The 17,636-nt window shown below is 44.6% G+C and overlaps 1 protein-coding gene across 3 annotated transcripts; it reads left to right on the top strand.

The window, feature by feature from the left end:
• The first annotated feature begins 65 nt into the window (after window positions 1-65).
• LOC108032584 (GTPase-activating protein CdGAPr) lies at window positions 66-17,003 on the top strand. Of its 3 annotated transcripts, XM_044093964.2 has the most exons (8): window positions 66-212; window positions 594-664; window positions 10,397-10,798; window positions 10,855-12,128; window positions 12,189-13,823; window positions 13,883-14,195; window positions 14,284-16,169; window positions 16,228-17,003. In XM_044093964.2, the coding sequence occupies exons 3-8, from the start codon at window positions 10,433-10,435 to the stop codon at window positions 16,304-16,306; spliced, it is 5,553 nt and encodes a 1,850-aa protein (XP_043949899.1). In that variant the 5' UTR covers window positions 66-212; window positions 594-664; window positions 10,397-10,432; the 3' UTR covers window positions 16,307-17,003. The 3 variants fall into 3 exon arrangements, with proteins under 3 accessions (XP_043949899.1, XP_016961980.1, XP_016961978.1); XM_017106491.3 differs by lacking the exon at window positions 594-664 and having other exon boundaries at window positions 16,234-17,003; XM_017106489.3 differs by lacking the exon at window positions 594-664.
• The last annotated feature ends 633 nt before the right edge of the window (window positions 17,004-17,636 follow it).

The raw sequence follows: 17,636 nt of genomic DNA, 5'->3' as shown, positions 1-17,636 counted from the left end.
CCGAGACAGAGCTACGGTCACACTAACCATCGCTTGGTCACCCAACTCCGTTCACTGTTTCAGTCCATCTCTAGCAATCTGTGCCGCACATTTGTTGTCTTCTCGTCGCGTCGTAAAAGCGGATCGGAACCCAGTTAATTGTGCAGTGGGACTGTGGAAAATGTTGTAATTTTACCACGATAGCAGGTCCAGTGATCTATCCGAAAAAAGAGGTGTGTACGAATGCGAAAATTTGGATTGCATAGCCCCCGTCTGCCTGTGTGTGTCGCCCTGTGCGTGTGTGTGTTTGTGGGCATGGTCGTGTGCGTGCAAAAGGAAAAAAGATATGCTGAAAAAAAGTATCTCTTCTCTATTTAAAAATGTGTGTCAGTGTATTGTGCGGCAGCAACAAAAATAATAAATAATAGATGCCGCTGTGGCGACTACTTGCTGAAAAAGGAGAAAAAAAACATAGAACCGTTTGGGCCCTTTTAATTGTGCCAAAGCCATTGTTTTATCATTTTCCCATCATCATTCAAGACGCGTTCTGTGCCGAATAACAGCGAATAACGCCCGTCTTTTCTTATTTTTTCCCCTATACCATTTTTGCGAAGGAAGCTGAGCTGCTTTTCCGTCTCTGTCTGGCTCACGCAACTATGCCTGCGCCTTGCTATTGGAATAGTTGGTATGTAAAAGACATAAGTGCGATATGTCCGTTTCACACTAGATTTTTGTCACCCTGTGCCAGCCGCACTCGCACACAACCACACACGCACACACTCACCTGAGACAACTCCACCATATGTCTGTCTGTCTGTCTATCTGTCTGCCTTTCCTTAACACATCCATACCCACATCCACGTTCACATTCCACCCCATTGGCAATGCCTCTCTTCGTACAGCTGCAGTCAAAATAGTAGTATTGGCCCTTTGGTTCTACGGCCGTTACGTATCTTGCTGTTTTTCGGAGCCCCTGGTGATGGGAGAAGAACGAACAAAAGCATTCCTCCAAAGTTGTTTTCTTTGGTCTTACCCTTCAACCCCAGAAAGGAAGCATGCATTTCGAAACCCTCAATAAAATGTTATATAAGTTACATATATACTTTAAAATAATGTTTTTTATTCCCATTTGTTCAGTTTGTCTTTACGTCTATCAGGATGAGTTCTTACACTTAAAATATTAATAATGGGAAAACACATACAATGGCCATTCTTCTAAGGGTTTAAATATGACTCACAACTTTCAACCCTGATGAAGCCACATTCCTTAACCCTGCCTTTGAACTGTTTCAAACCAGAATTGCCCGATCTAAGCGTTTGCTACTAGGACCTTCAAGCCATTATTGAGATGTCTATTTAGGTGGCCACACTAAACCTAACTTTAAGGTCAAGTTTTTAAATTATTAGCCAAAAATAAATTTAAAAAAAATTTCCTATCTGTAGTTCTATTCTTCTAAACCAAGAAATGCTTATTCAAAATGCCTTAATATATATTTAAAAAAAAACCTTTTTTAACGCATTAACTATCTTTCCAACATTAAACAAATTTCTGATTTGGAAATAATAATTATTATTCAGAAATCCTACTAAAGATTTTAACATACTGACCCCCACTGTATGGTCTGTTTGTCTTTTTGTTTTGTCCACGCGAAAAGGAGGAAATATGTATTTTTCTTCGCTTGTTTTTAATGTTTAGGTGTGGTCGTGCTTTAGTTGCAAGCTTACACATACCCAGTTGTATGTGCCTCTTCAAGCGGAAGCGGTCGTAAAAAAGTTTTCGAGGCGCTGCCCACACAGTTGACATTGAACTCTCGCCCAAGTCTCTGCCTCTGGATATCTCGCTCTCTCCTGCTCCTGGCCCAAACCCCTTCCCCAACCGCCCACCCTGCCAACTGACTGATATTCGGCCCGCTCTGTTACTTTCCAAAAAGCCAACTCCTGGCCTTTCATTTCATTCGCTTGCCGGCCACATTTACTTTTCTTCGTACCTTTGCAATTTTTTTGTGAAAGGAGAGGTGTGTTTAGGGGGAGGGAAAATCACTTAGCAGATATTTTTAGCCCCAGACTAATTGTTAAAGCGGATTTTGTTTCTGTTTCTCTATTATTTCCTCACTGTTCATGATAAAATACATTTAATATTTACTTTTTACTTAATGAAGATTAAAAATTTGAATGATAAAGATATCATAGCAAGTTAACATCAACATTTTCATAGATACTTTAACCTCAATAGATCCAAAACTTTGCAAATATAATAAAATAAATTTAGTTTTATTTTTTAATGTTATCGTTTAAAGCAAGTTCTCGCTTTTGGCAAAGCTTATTATAGCAAAAAACAAAGGCCTTACTTTCCCATAAAAGAATTGGATATTCATCTCACATGCCCCCGCCCATCCTTAAATTTCCCCCACATTTTGAATTACATCCATTCTATGAGAGCATTTCGGGTTCGTGTTGACTCATTGTGGCCGTCGAGTGCGGGGGCTTGTGCGGGCAAGCTTTCTCGTTATTATTATTACGAGATATGTACAGATATGTACTGGGGCCCCATAATTATATATATATTCATATATGTGGCTCCTACTGTGGTTATTATGTGGCTCACGTCTCTGGGAAAGATTCGCGCCGCGACTGCGCACGATTATGGCACATTTCGAGTGACGAGAGCAAAGTTGACTGCGCTGCGGCCGCCTGTTGCAGAAAACGTGTCAAGTTGGCCAGATACATCTACTATATGCTTATATATATAGGGGCGCTATATGTGCAAGAGCATAACCAACCGAGCTGCCCCCGGCGAGAGCCCGATTTCGAGTTCGATTAATTTCGTTGCGCCTCGGTAGCTGTGCACTCAACTCAAACATCCGCTCAAACGGACAGCGGGCTCACACTAATTCCAATGGGGAACGTTTACCTCGCCGTCGGCCAACCCATTACACCACTGCCCACATCTGCCGGTCCCCCGGATCCCCTTCCCACTGACATACCTTCGAGAAAACCCTTTTTATCTAGGGGCGTGTTGCCTTCACTCGGGTGACAACATCTGCTTGGATCGAGTCTCTTCTACGCTACACTAGACAGCAAGTTTTGTATGTTCATACTTTTGTGATAGGACCTCCAAAAGAACTCAAGAAACAATCTTAGGTAATTCATTTTACAGATATTCGGGTGACAACTTCTGTTTGGATCGAGTCTCTTCTACGCTACACTAGACAGCAAGTTTTGTATGTTCGTACTTAAGAACTTAAGAAACAATCTTAGGTAATTAATTTTACAGATATTCCTATACAACATATTTAGGAAAATATTTTGTTGGATTTTGTTACATTGCAGTTAGATCATTTCAGAAAAGAGTAAAAAAAATGAGTTAAAAAATTTTACAGATGATATACTTTTTTTTGATAATGGCTTTCCCTCAACGAATAATTTCAAAATTAATATTTATGTGTAATTGTATATAATGTAATTCTTCAATTCTAAATTTTTTTACCATGTAAAAAATTTAAAATTCTTCAGAACTAATGCTTTTTTTTAAACTTTTCCTATTCAAACTCTTAATTGTTCAACTATTATAATTATACTGATATAATAAGATTTCAAATAGTTATCTTTGGTAAGTTAATTTTTTTTCTTGTAGGTTCAATTACCCCACAGCCCTTTTGTTGACCAGTGTAAACAGCTTACAATAGCAGAAACCTAAAACATTTCAAAGAACTGCCTACAGAAAATTCGCGGCTCCACGGTTTTTTGCCTTGTATCTTATTGCTGTTTACACCTGTTCATGCCGACGCCGTCGTCGCTTTTGTTTTTGTTTACATTCATGTAAAAAATTCTTTTTAAACGCTCCATACTTGGCGAGTGACATGCCCCCAGCTCTTGAAACTATATATGTGCGCGGGGTAAATGCCAAACCCACACAGAGTGTAAGAATTTTTGGGTTGGTGGGCTTTCGAAGCTCGCTGCTGATGTTTCGTTTCATATGCGTATCAAATAATTGAGCTCAATTGATTTCAATTAAAACTGACAAGTCGCCGAGGCTTTTGTTGTTGCTGCTGTTATGGTTGTTAGTGCTAAGTCAGATGAAACAAAACCCATCAAAATGCCTCAAATGTGGACTCAGTTTGCTCGATGAGCTGAGTCGAATGGGAAATGCGCTAGGAATTGGGTCGTTATTTCTATGGGAGAGGTGAAAAATACTTTCTTGAAGTTTCTAATCTTGTGTTGACATTCAGTAACTAAACAGAAAAGTTTGTTGTTTTCATACCTTGACTATAGTGCCTATTTGATCACCGATTATGGTCTTTAATTAACATGATCTCCCATGAGTGGAACCATGATTACCTACTGATAAGAACTAAGCAATCATCTAAACTGCAAGTGCTTCCTTGGAAAAGTTTTTGAATACAAACATGATCTTGATTGTATTTCCATATCAAAACTTTCAATCAAAAACTGAGATAAGAGAGAAAGTCCCTTCTTTTTGTGACTCACCCAGGTGACACAGAACCATTTTCAATAACATCCCTATAAGTTAGCCATGATTCACCTGCGCAATTAGAATGCTTGGAATGTTGCCTTATTTGAATAATTGGAGCTCAAATAGTTTTAATTGCACATGTGTAATTTATAGATAAACCACATTTCTGATTTCTAATAAGCATGCGAGCACTTACCCATGTATCGGAAACCATATGGGGAAGCACCAAGTTTGGAAAGCAGACTCTTCTGGGGCACAGATTTTTATTACAATCGCCCCCGCGAGTATCAAAGACCTATCGGTCCATTGTTAAATCGTAAAACCAATAAGGCATACATCGATAAAGAGATAAATTGCTATTCATTTTGCTTAAAGATCAATAAATCTCCTATACATACCGCTAATTGCTTGGTTTTGAGTTCCTTTATTTTTAGAGGAACCCAGCCCTTAGCGATTCGCTCGAATGGCTGTCCATCGAAACTATTTGTCGCCTGACTACAGGAATAGATGCCCAAGAATAGCTCGTTGAAATACCAAATTCCTTAAGGATTCGCAGCCAGGCGAAGATCAGCCCCATTCCATCGTAGCCCATATGCCCCGCCACTCGTAGAGCACAATCGTCTATTAATACGATACAAGTTTCGTATGGAGGGTGATATTTTGTGTATATTTTCGCATTTGTTTATGAATTTCAACGCTTGTGCCAATTGCCCCCGTTTGCTATTGCCGTTTGTCTTATTGAAATTCAACACTTTATTCAACAATTCATATGCACGGGCCACTCGGTCGGTCGCGCCTGGACCGAAATGAATAATAATTAAATTATATGAGTGTTGCTACTGTCTCTGCCTCTGCCTCTGACGTTTGTTTCTAAATATTTGGCCAGTGCGCTTTCCTCCAGCAGCTGCTTCGCATATTTGTTAATGTGATTTTTATTGTACGTTGTTTTTTCTTTCTTTTGTTTGTTTTCTAAAAATTTTGGCATGCCGGCGCCACGAGCCTAAGACAAGCGAAAAGAAGAAATATTTGGATATGGCCGGCCGCGTGTGTTTGGCCTTAGTTTTGTATACGTAAACCTATATATTTCTTTTTTTAAAGCGCGCAAAACTTTCACTTCCATTAAAAACATAAAGTCGAGTCCCGCAGCGAGTGTGTGTGTGTGTTTATTTGTACCTGTTTGTCGACAACGTTAAATGACATTAGGCTAGGTTTTATGGTTCGCCGGCGGAGATGAGATGAGTTTGTCGGGGGCAGGTGAGCGCAGGCGAAATTCTGCACAAATGTCAACGTAGGAAATTTACATGGGCAGCGGCATCGAACGATTTCGCTTTTCCTTTCAACCCTTTTGGCTTTCCTATCTCCATTATATCTCTGTTTTAATGCCCTAACAATGGGATTTTAATGGCCTGTTTGCAAAGTAACTTTTAGAAATTTTCAGTTGGTACATTTCGAGCGTTGTGCAATCCTATCGTAATGGAGTTTTCATGTTGGAATGGGTTTGAATCGAATTAGGGGGTTTTTTATATAATATTAAAACATTTTAGAATCATAAAATCATTTAGAAAACGGTGAGGACTAATTATTAGTTGTTGATCTTACAAATTAAAAACTTTTGAATCTATTCGGAAAACAGTTTTTTATAACAGTATATTTTGGGAATTATAGTTGGTTTTTATGAAAATCTTATTTCTATAAAATGTATAGACGTTTTAAAATTAGAATATAAATGTTTCTTTAATCAAATATCAAACATTGTACAATCAACCTTATTTAAAAATATTTTAGTTATGTATATAAACCATTCAGAAAGTAGATAAAAACTGTTCTTATAATGTCATTTTGGAAATAATAGATGGTTTTTAATAAAATATGTATATTTATAAGATGTTTAGTAATACTAGACATTATAAAATTAGGTCAAAAATATTTTTTTACTTCAAAATGAACATAATGCAAATATAATTGCATTAAATAAGCGCATTCAAACTTCATGAATTAGGCACAAATTTCCCCTTTTCCATGGCACCTGCTTTTAACACAGTGCATTTGTGTACGCCAGGGTCCATAATTGTGTGAACGGAAGTTGAAAGCTCGACAATTAAGGTGGCCATGGGAGTGTAAAGCTTTGTCCGTCGCCCAGGTAAAAATATTAAAACGGACTTGGGCAGTCCGAACCACGAGCGTTGACTAACATGCCGGTTAGACTAATTGTATTTCTCACATGCTGGGTCCCCCGTTTTTCTTTTTTTTCCCTTTATGAGTCAGTCGTCGACGGTGGGGTTGAGAGGTATCGATTCGGGAGCACTCCCCACAAAGGGCTCTAAAAACCAAACCAAGTACAGATGTAAACAAATCTGCCAAATGAGTCAGCCAAGCGAGCCGAACTGATCAGATTTCCAAGAGCACAAGTGCCACGACTGGCTGTCAACTGGGGCGCGGATTGAAACTCCTCTGTTCGGGAGATTAACAGCAGCTCGGTGGCATGCAGCGAGCATATAGCAACCGGATCAGCCGTGGGCTGCAATTTGCTCATGGTGCTTGGTTATAGGAGCGCTGGCTGGCATCAATTGGCCGGTTTAATGACTGCACGTTAGCCCATTAGTCATTTCGGTTGTCTAAGTGTCTGCGGTGAAATTGCTTTCATTTGGTGTCCCGGGCGGACGGATAAATCATTGGGTTATATAATGCGGATCTGCCAGGGTTTGTTATAATGTTTCCAGTTCCAGTTTGTAGTGAGTCAGGTCTAGAAAGACTCATCGGGAATACAGTATAAGGGTCATATCAGATCTTAATCTTCCAACCGAATCAACAAAGAATTTTCTTTTTTTAGCTAAATATATGTGGTTTTTGTTAAAAATTTGAACAGTTTTAGAACATTAATCTTTTTATACTTAGAACTCCCAATTCAATATATAAATCTGTAGATATATAGAATATTATCCTTAAGCCGATTAATATAAATCTATTTTTTATATCTTTTAATAAAGTAATAGTTTCATATAAAATAATCCGATTTTTGTAAATCATAAGGTTATAATAAAAATAATTCTAGCTAATGATCATTTATAAATAAATATAATCTTTTAAAGGGACTGCATATTATGTGTTTCATCTAATTCTAGTTGCTTTGAATAGCTTGGAAAAATGTTAGTGGTTACCTCGTATCTATATCCCGTCATAAACTGCAATACTCTAGATCCCCGTCTCCTGGCGATTCCCCCAGATTAACTGGCGCGGATCTATTTAATTGTCCGTCAGCGTATCCGTCTCATTTAGATGCACACCAGCATCGTTTAGCACTTGCCGGCAGAAGTGAGTGCGCCGCCGAATGAGTGAATGAGTGACTGACTGACTAAGTGAATGACTGAATGAGTGTCGAACGCACGGACACACTGCCAGTCAGTCCCCCGGCGAACGGGGCTTAAGCACATTATGCATGCATTTGCAGCCTCGTAAGTCTTTTATGGCCGACAACCGACATCATTCGCTGCAATTGTTCGCTCTAGAAACCAGTGAGTGAGTGACCCACTTTGGGCCATAAATTAGCACAAACAACAGCAGCCCAGACAGGCCGCTTTTATTCAGCTTATTAGATACTTGTACACTCCATGTGCCATGTGGTTTGTCTAGTTAGGAGGCTCTCGTCGCTCGGCCTCACGCACTTACGATTCCAGTCTTGCTTTTATAGATCATTGTCATGTTTAGCTTTCGGTTTCTCAAGCCACTGCGGCAAGTCAATTGGGTCACAGCACCGAGAAGCAGACCGAGCGACCAAGCCGAAGTGGCAAACGTGGCCTGAAACCTGCCATTAAAAAACCATTAACTATTGTCCAATATTAAGTTATTTCATAGCATTAAATTAGCCTCTTGCTAAGCCGATTGAAATGTTCGCCTGCCTGCTCCTCCAGCTCTGGAGCTGGGATTTCGGAGCTCGGACATAGACAATGTTGTTTAATTGATTGGAGAAAGTGAGCCGGCCGAGTAAATCGATGGGAAAATGTCTTCATTGGGCTCGTTTTTGGCCAAAAGTGCAATGGGCAATCATGAAAATTGAACATGCACAGAGTCTGAAAAATCAACTCCATTTTGTTTCGGCGTTTATGCATAATTGGGATGAAATTCATTTGATTTTGTGGCTTCGTATAACTTTTGAAGCAATAATCGATGTCTGCTTAATTATACATGATAATTTCCATCTCACAATCTTTGAAATTTTCAATTGCTCAATACGAAAACGTTTACATTTTAGGGTCACAACCAAAAAACGAGTAATATCAAGGTTAATCTTTTAATTAACATGTTTATGCCATAAAAACATTTATCTGTAATGTCTGTTGTGTTTTTTATATGTTGATTCCAGAAGTATTTGTTTACAAAGTTAAATATAAATCTTTGTAAATATTTGCGTTTTCCATTAAGCTCATACATCATGAGTGTATCTCGAGAACGTGCTGACTTGAATGAATTCTTTAGATATTGATGATGGGAGAACAACAGATTTAACAATAAAAGAACCTTAATTAATGCATAAGAATACGATGAGAAAGCGACAGATTGTGTTGCACGCAGAGTGCTATTATCTCAGTCATTCATTCAACCATTGTTGGGTAGCACTCGATTACAAGATCAATTCGACGACATCGATGTGATCTTTTGTTTTTCGTGTTACTTTTTGTACCAGGTCATTGCCACATGGTTTTTATGCTTTGTTTTACCCCATCTTATGTGCACACTTTACATTTCTGTCAGTCCGTCGTTGGCTCTTTCTTTATGTGGCTGCATTTTGAGACCGTTAGCGTTAACAATTTTTAATAGTTTTGCCGTGCTTTGGCTTCGGCTGCAAGTGACGGACGGCCCCAGCAGGCTCAAGTTTTTCCTAGACCAGTGGAAAAACCCGTTTCCTCCGAACTCCATACTCCATGCTCCGCACTGCGCTCTGCGCACCCCCCTCCAAATGGTTTCGCTGCGGCCAACGCGGTCCGCTCTTGGCTTAATTTATGAAAGTTTAAAAGCTGCAGCCTGGCGGCGATTGCATTTCGTGTCGCCTGTAAATCAGAACTACCGCTAGGCATCCCATCCTCGTCCACATCTCAACATCTCTCCCCCAGTGGCATCCATTTCGGATCGGAATACGAATCCGTATCCCATTCTCATTGCCATTCCCATTCCCATTCGCAATCCCCGTCTCGAGTCCCAACTGGTTTGAACTTTATAAATATTTATTGTATATATTTATGGAGCCAGGCCGAGCCGTACCCCTACATAGGCCACATCCTGCCGCATGTCTGAGCCAGTGACCTTATTTATTCAGCCGCCAAGAGAGAGTGCAGCTTTTTGCAGCCCGAAAGTAGAACATTTTGGCCTGGCGAGACTCCAGGTCGCTTGGCCGATGAAAAGATCGCGCGTGCCATTAGAAAGTAAACGCCACTAAACGAGCTCTGAATGTTTAATTTGGCTTTTGGGGCACTTTGGATTAAACTGCACTCCCCGGCGGTGTGGGAATTTCTAAGCTGGATTGGGACCGGACGAAAGTGAAACATCGGTGACGGTCTGGCATCCGGCTTCAAGCTCTAGATTCTAGAATGGGAGCGCCAAGACTGTAAGATCAAGTAGCCATGTCCTACATAATGTACTTGTTCTAACTATGAAAGAGTTTAAGTGGCGCATTATTAACTCTTGAGGGAAACCTTCAATTATAAAATATTCTATAAATTGCTTTCGGCAATTTACCAACTTCAACGTTGACTTTAAGAAGTCGGCAAATTGCTTATGCAAATGAAACTGAAAGGCCTGAGAACAGAATAATAATGATATGTGGGAAGACTTTTTGCCTTCGCTTTGTTTTCCGTGGTGGGTTCTTCCCTGCTGGAGGCCCAAAGAGTATAGTAATGAGAATGACTAGCCAGCACATTCACTAAAATTAGCATATTTGCCTTCTTTCAGATGTTGCAACTGGCGTAGAGTAAGCGAGTGTCCATCATGTCGGACAAGGTGAGCACATCCTTGGCAGCCCAACTGCATTCCCATGCCCTGGCATCGGCGGAAGGTGGTGCTGGTGGCGGTGGTGGAGTGAGCGCCTGCCATGCCACCACTGATAAGGACATCCAGGCTCCGCCTCTCCAGTTCGAAATGGACGCGCCGGCGGCTGCGATCAGTGCCCAGCTGAACTTCAAAATCGTGCCCGCCGACAGCTTGCCGGGGCTGAGCTACCAGGACATGTTCGCCTCCATGAATACATCACAAATCTCCAATGCCTCCACGGAGTCCAGCTGCAGTCCGCCCATCCAGGGCGCGATACCGCCTCCAAAGCCCAGTCGTCACATGGCCGTGCAGCCGCTGAATAGCGTAGGTTGTCTACTATCAAACCCTTGCAATCTCTAATCAGTATATTCCATTACTAGAAATCCTGCCGTTTCCCTAAGCTTGAGGAGTGCGCCCACTTCCACTATGAACGGGTCCAGCTGGGTCCTCTCTCCGTGCAGCTTTTGGATGACAAGTCGGAGCACATGGGCAGCAGCATTGCCTCGCAGTCCATCGGCGGAGACCTGCCGCACAGCTCTATGCGCAGCTTCTCCCCGGAGAGCTGCTGGTTCATCATCCGCGTGTGCCCACAGCGCTGCGAACCGTTCCTCATCAAGCGGAGCTTCGAGAACATGCAGCTGCTGGACGAGATGCTCCACCGGTGCGTGTATGACCGGAAGATCAGTGGACTGCGCAACATGGAGGAGCTGGCAGCCGAGCTGCCCAGCGAGTCGGATGTGGAGTACGCGGTGGCCAAGTACCTGGAGCGTTTCTCGATGATCGCCTCCGACTCACTGACCTGCGGCACCATTCTCACCTGGCTGCAGCTGGACAACAAGGGCAGGCGACTCCCGCTGGCGGATGGTGAGACACAGAGGACCATAAATACACCGGCTGTAGGGGCTGCCTATGGAGTTAGGCGCTATCAGGCCCAGGCACCCGACGAGATTAATATAGAGGTGGGCGACATGATCTCGGTGATCGATATGCCCAGTCCGGCGGAGTCGATTTGGTGGCGTGGCAAGAAGTCTCATCTCCAGAAGTCCCTCTACGAGGTGGGCTTTTTCCCACAGTCCTGTGTGGCCACCATTGGCGACAAGGTGCCTAGGAATTTTCCCATGCCAGCTCCGCTCGTGGGTCACCTGGATGCCTCGCCCACTAAGCCGGTGCTTCGCAAGCATGGCAAGTTGATCGCCTTCTTCCGTTCCTTCATCCTGTCGCGACCATCACGTCGTCGCTTGAAACAAAGTGGCATTTACCGCGAGCGCGTTTTTAACTGTGACCTGTCCGAGCACTTGCTGAACAGCGGCCAGGACATTCCCATGGTCCTACGCTCCTGCGCGGAGTTCATCGAAAACTATGGCGTCATAGACGGAATATACAGGCTGTCGGGCATCACCTCAAACATCCAGCGGCTGAGGCGTGCCTTCGATGAGGAGCGCGTGCCGGATTTGGGTAACCCGGAGATGAAACAGGACATCCATGCGGTCAGTTCGCTGCTCAAGATGTACTTCCGTGAGCTTCCCAATCCCCTGTGCACCTACCAGCTGTACGACAACTTTGTGGAGGCCATCCAGGTGAAGGCCGACGAGGCGGACGAGCGGCTGCGACTTATGAAGGAGACGGTGCTCAAGCTGCCACCACCACACTATAGGTGAGTCCGGGAATAACTCATTAAAATCTTATTCAATTTACTAACTTACACTCCTTTCAGAACCCTTAAATATCTGGCCGAGCATCTGTTCAAGGTGTCCCAGCACCACGAACGCACTGGAATGACCGACAAGAATCTGGCCATTGTGTGGGCCCCGAACCTACTGCGCTCTCCCGCCCTAGAATCAGGGGGCGTGGCTGCCCTGCGGGGCGTGGGCGTTCAGGCTGTGGTCACCGAGTACCTGATACGGAATTGCCATAACATTTTCGACGCTCTTGATGACCATCCCTCGCGGCAAAGCATGGTGGCGAGTGCTGCGGCGGCGGCGGCAGCTGCCAGTGCTGGTGGAGAACTACGTTTGGAATCGCTTACTGATTGCGAGAGTCTGCTGGTAGAGCAGCGGGAGCAGGATCAATCGTTGGGCATGGTAGAGCGACCAAAGAGTCTGAGCACTGGTGGAGCCAAGTTGATAAGTCTGGAGGAGGCTCAGGAGCGGCATTCGCGGGTAGATGGAGCCGACCTTAAGCAGTCGCTGCCCATCAGCATGTTGACTAGTACGAGCAGCAACGCCGCCTCCAACATTGGCTCCTATATTGAAGTGGGCGGTGGTCCATCCAGCTTACCGGATAAATACCACACGGTGCTGTCGGCGCCGCGTAGTTGGCAGAAGCGTAAGCCGGACAAGACGCCCTCGTGGAAGTCGATATTCACGCGCAGTCAGCGCCAGGGCAACCCCGATCCTGGCCAAAAAATCACCACGGATGCCAAGGATTCGGTTGCTTCGCGGGTGAGCTTTGTGCAGGCCTCGCAAGCACACGCCAGCAAGGAACTCACCAAGCACGACAAACCCAAATCTATCGAGCTCCTCGAAACCACGAGCAACGAACGAGATCCGAAGCCAATGGACCTGTGCATACGCTCCAACTCGATTGATAGCCTGCGCACAGTGGGTCATTCGAGGAGCGTTTCTCACGACTCCTATTTCGATCTGCTACAGTCGCCGCAAAGGGGTCACATGACCACCTGTCCGTCGCGAGAGCTCTCCGAGCTGGGCCTGAATTTCGACCGTGAGGAGCCGGAGATGCGCATCTTTTCGGAGAGCGAGTCCCTGGTCAGCTCCCCGCGGGTGGGCAAAGAAAATGTTCCCCCTGCCTCCGGCTGTGCCACACGACGCATAATGCGCGCCCGGCCGGAGGAGTTCTCCAGCCAGACTAACAGCGTTAATCCCAGTCCCAAAAAGCAGCCACGTCTCAATCTCCTCTCCCCCAGCTCGGCCAGAACAATGCCGCCACCACCTCCCCCAGCAGCTGGTGCTGCAACGGCCTCCTGTGGCCACGAATCAGCTGGAGCTGAGAACTGCTGCAAGCGCTACAAGCTAGAAGATCAGTTATGCGACATCCAGTTCATTGACTGCGGAACTCCGGAAACGGTGCCCACCACCCAACAGCAGTTCGCCAGTGTTGAAGTGCATCCGCCACCGAAGCCGGCGAGGGCAGCAGCAGCCCAAACGCCCATTTCGCCGTCGACGGTTGCATCTGCTGGTTCAACCACCCCGTCGACTCGCTACAGCTATCCCTCGGTGCAGCTGGGTGCCAAGCGAAAGGATCAGCAGGCTGCCAAGGAGAGATTCAGCTATCAGGGCACCTTTACGCAGCCAGCACAGAAGCAGGAGCCTTCAGCTCCCAGGGCAGTGCAGTAAGTATAAAGCTTAATACATGGCTAATTGGTATTTTAAATGTTGTATTCTCCTGCAGTACCAACAACACCGCTTCCCTAAGAAAATCACGAGTGGATCCTGTCGAGCTCGATGGCCAGATCAAGCTATCTGTGCCCACGCCCACAACTCCTGGTCGCAGTCCTCGCTACTCCCTTTTGTTGTGCGACACCGAAAGCTCCGAGAACAGCTCGGCGGTGAACACTCCACAATACGACATGGAGCCCCTCATGTTGGCTTCGGCCATGTCCGGCGTATCCGGAGTTTCTTCCAATATGCAGCAGCAGCTGCTTCTGGGAATAGACACGGACAGTGTTTACCAGGGCAGCTCGCACGAAAGTCTGGGACAGCAGGTAAGAAATTTCATATCAATTTGATTTGGTATTCCGAAACGAAACCAGAAACCACTAGAATTTCGTACTAATTCATTCATTTTTGCAGTTCAACAACCTCCAAGAGGCGGAACAACGTGATATGAATGCCCTAAAGCGGGAGCTTTCACTGGATCTTCAGCCACTGCAAGCGCGCTTGCCACAGCCGGCGAATCGAGCAGCCACATTGCCGGTTAAAGAGCATTTACAGGCAGCGGCGGCGGCAGCCATGTGCTCCTCCCCCAACAACTCCAATTTCACGGACAACACTAGTCAGTCGGTGACACCCAGCGAGTTTGGATACCAGCATTTGCAGCGCCAGCTGAGCATGCACTCCCTGCTGGCCACCGATGATAGTTCGCCGGTGTACGAGGACTTCGAACAGACTCCCGTCAAGATGGTGCCCACCAGCCCCATCAAATCCACCATTAGCATCACCTATAAATCACCGGAGAAGGAAAAGAAACCAGCGGCTCTTTTGGAGACCAATTTCGATGAGAACATTGTCTATGAGCAGGTGAAGCTGTTCCGCAACTCGGTTACCGAGGTGAATCAAATGCTTCACGAGAGATCCAGCCTTAAGCAGATCGCCGAGGAGGAGCAGCAAGATGGAGGTGCCTTTAGGGCAGCCGAGATGACGAAGCAACTGCTTCAGCTGGAACAGGATCACCAGCAGGAGCAGCAGCAGCAGGAGGAGGAAGAGCCTGAGGATGAGGAGCAGTCCCAGTTACTTTACGAAAACATTGAGCTGCGCAAACCGAAAACAGTTTACGAAAATCTACGTGGCGAGGAGATGAAATTCATCACAGAAGAACAAAAGCCTAGCAGTGACAGAATCGAACTCGATAGTCTAGACAGTTTGCCGGACACCATGGAACACGAGCAGTTATCACCCAGCAAGTCGCCCTCCTTCAGTGTCAAGGAGTTGGCCAACAAATTCGAGAGTTCGCCAGTGGAGCAGCTGCCCAGCTTCGACTTCTCGGTGCGCGGCGGCTCGATGAAGAAACCCAACGAACTGAGCGTGCCCAAGGCCATGCCCGCCCCCGTGCCGCTCAAGAAACTTAACAGCAGTGCCCAAAAGATTACGCGCTCGCTGGATGAGAATGCCTTTGTCCGCGAGTTTGGTGGCAAGCAACTACAAGATCTGTCTGCTTCGACCAAGCTACCCGAGGTGATGTCGGAGGTTAACAGCCGCCGCAAGAGTTTCGACTTTACGCGTCCTAAGACCCTGAATCCCCCCAAGCGTTTGCCGGGTATGAGCATCACAGAGGAGATTTGTCAGAAGCGTGGCGGCGAACCGGAGCCTATTACGCCCACTACCGAGAATCGCATTTCGCTCATCCAGCAGAATAATATGCCCAGGGAGCAGCAGGTGGCAAGTAATCAGTTTCTGCCACCGGCGGGTCGAAAGAACGTGTTAACTGGCGTGGTCCTGGATCGAGAGCGCATTGACAAGATCAAGGAGGAGCGGCGGCAGCAGCTTACGCAGAAATACTATGGCGACACCCTGAAATCTCGCTCACGCACGGAACTCAATGCAGAGGACAACTTTCCGGCTACAGAATCTCTGCGCATCAAGTCTAAATCCCGTGGCGATATGCATGCTTTGCAAAAGGACATGGACATGAATCTGAAACAGTTGAGCCGCGTTACTGGCGGTGGATCGGAGAGCACTCTTCACATGGGAATGGGAATTGGCATGGGCCAGGGTAATGGGCAGGAACAGCTAGCTCAGCAGCGGGTGCGCCGGATTTCGGACGAGAAGAATCAAAATTGTGATACCAGTAATGGTGGCGTGAGTGGAGTGACCGCCACCTCACTGCTCAGCGTAAAGACGGCGGCCCAAAAATATGGCAGCACCAGCAAGGCGCCGGCGAATAAGTTTGAGCGTGGCCAGCCCATGCCGCGCGAGCGTTTGCAGCGGAACTCGTTGGCCGAGAGCACTGCCGGCACTAAGTGAGTTGAAGGCTCCCAAATTCATAAGCAAAGCCGTACTAATCGATTTTCTTTGCAGCAACAGAGAAAAGATCTCACCACAATTCTCAATACGCGACGTGACAGCGATGTTCGAATCTCGTTCACAAAACCAATAGGCTAAGGCAGCTTAAGCAACTATTTACATCGAAGTAATGACACCGCTATCTACATATAATCACAGTTCTGGAGCAGCAGTGTATATATGCGCGTGGAAGCATATATATTTTATTTAGTTTTTAATCATTCACTTAAGCGCATTGAAATTCTCGAGAGTGTTATTCATATATACGGCGCAAGCGGCTCCAAAGACATTCAGATTTATAACGCCGCGCCTATTGCAGCAACACTTATAATTGATATATACTGATGATAATCATACTGACGACGCTTTGCGCCTTGAATCATATGCAAAATTCAATTTTGTTTTGAAAAAGCATGACGAGAGTTTAACTAAAAGACCATCCTCATCCATACCCCAAGAGTCCCTCGATCCTAAACAGTGCATATTGTTATTGCATTTAAGGCGTTTCTTTGCATAGGTGTTAAGTTTCATTCGTTTAATCTTAAATGAGAGCAGAATTCAAACTGTTTGAATTCAACTTTGATTTGTTTTTGCGTGATTTGTGTCTCGAATGTTTTTATTTTCTTGTTTGCGCGACTAAATTGTGACGCCCGTGTGTCGGAGATGATAATTTTCTTAATTTAAAATGAACGCATTTGCAACAACTTTGAGCAAGTTGTCCTAATTTAATTATTATACTATTAATTTATATATATTTTTTAAACAATAAACTCAATTGCATTGTCACTCAAGTACTCTTTCTTCAACCACTTGTACATACTCTCGGCTTGGCTTCTAGCTGTTGATAATGGAAACTATTTGCATAACTGGAGATTTGAAAAGTCTGTGTACGCGACTCAAGCTTGGATGTCGATCTAAAACTAGACTTCCGGGAGGCTCAAGTAAATCTTTTATTTATAGTTTAAAATGAAGCCAATTTGTCATTACAAATAAACACGTTTGGATTGAAAGTAGTAAAACTAAATAACAAACAAAATGGTTGTCTATATATATTAATACATAAACACTAACTAATAACAGTTCTCTAAAAACGATTTATATATTTAATAGGTGTATTAAAAAATAAATGAAGAAAGGCAGTAAACAGAACGCTTACCTACAGACTAGGGCTTACACTAAAATAATTATATAAGTGTATTTGATATGATTTACTCTGTAACCTTTAAAAAAACGTTGAATCTTATTTAAATTAGCTTGGGGAATATTAAATTCCTGAAAACTAGACTATGGCTGGAAATCTGCTGAAGGAAATTAGCTAAGGCTGGAATAATACTAAACGGGAAATAAACTTTAAATCTGGTTTAAGTACTATCGATTTTCCTTTTTCTCGGTCAAGTTTATTGGCTTTGTTAGGTTTACCAAGC

Source organism: Drosophila biarmipes, chromosome 2L (genome assembly GCF_025231255.1).
Source record: "Drosophila biarmipes strain raj3 chromosome 2L, RU_DBia_V1.1, whole genome shotgun sequence".
NCBI lineage: Eukaryota > Metazoa > Arthropoda > Insecta > Diptera > Drosophilidae > Drosophila > Drosophila biarmipes.
This window is presented reverse-complemented; position numbering and strand designations above follow the sequence as displayed.

What these genes read in the sequence shown, in the direction of transcription:
- LOC108032584 (XM_017106489.3), top strand. Translation starts at nt 10,433, where the DNA reads ATGTCGGACAAGGTGAGCACATCCTTGGCAGCCCAACTGCATTCCCAT. An exon ending in CTGCCACCACCACACTATAG is followed by an intron (nt 12,129 to 12,188) that starts GTGAGTCCGGGA and finishes CACTCCTTTCAG; the next exon opens with AACCCTTAAATATCTGGCCG. An exon ending in TCAGCTCCCAGGGCAGTGCA is followed by an intron (nt 13,824 to 13,882) that starts GTAAGTATAAAG and finishes ATTCTCCTGCAG; the next exon opens with TACCAACAACACCGCTTCCC.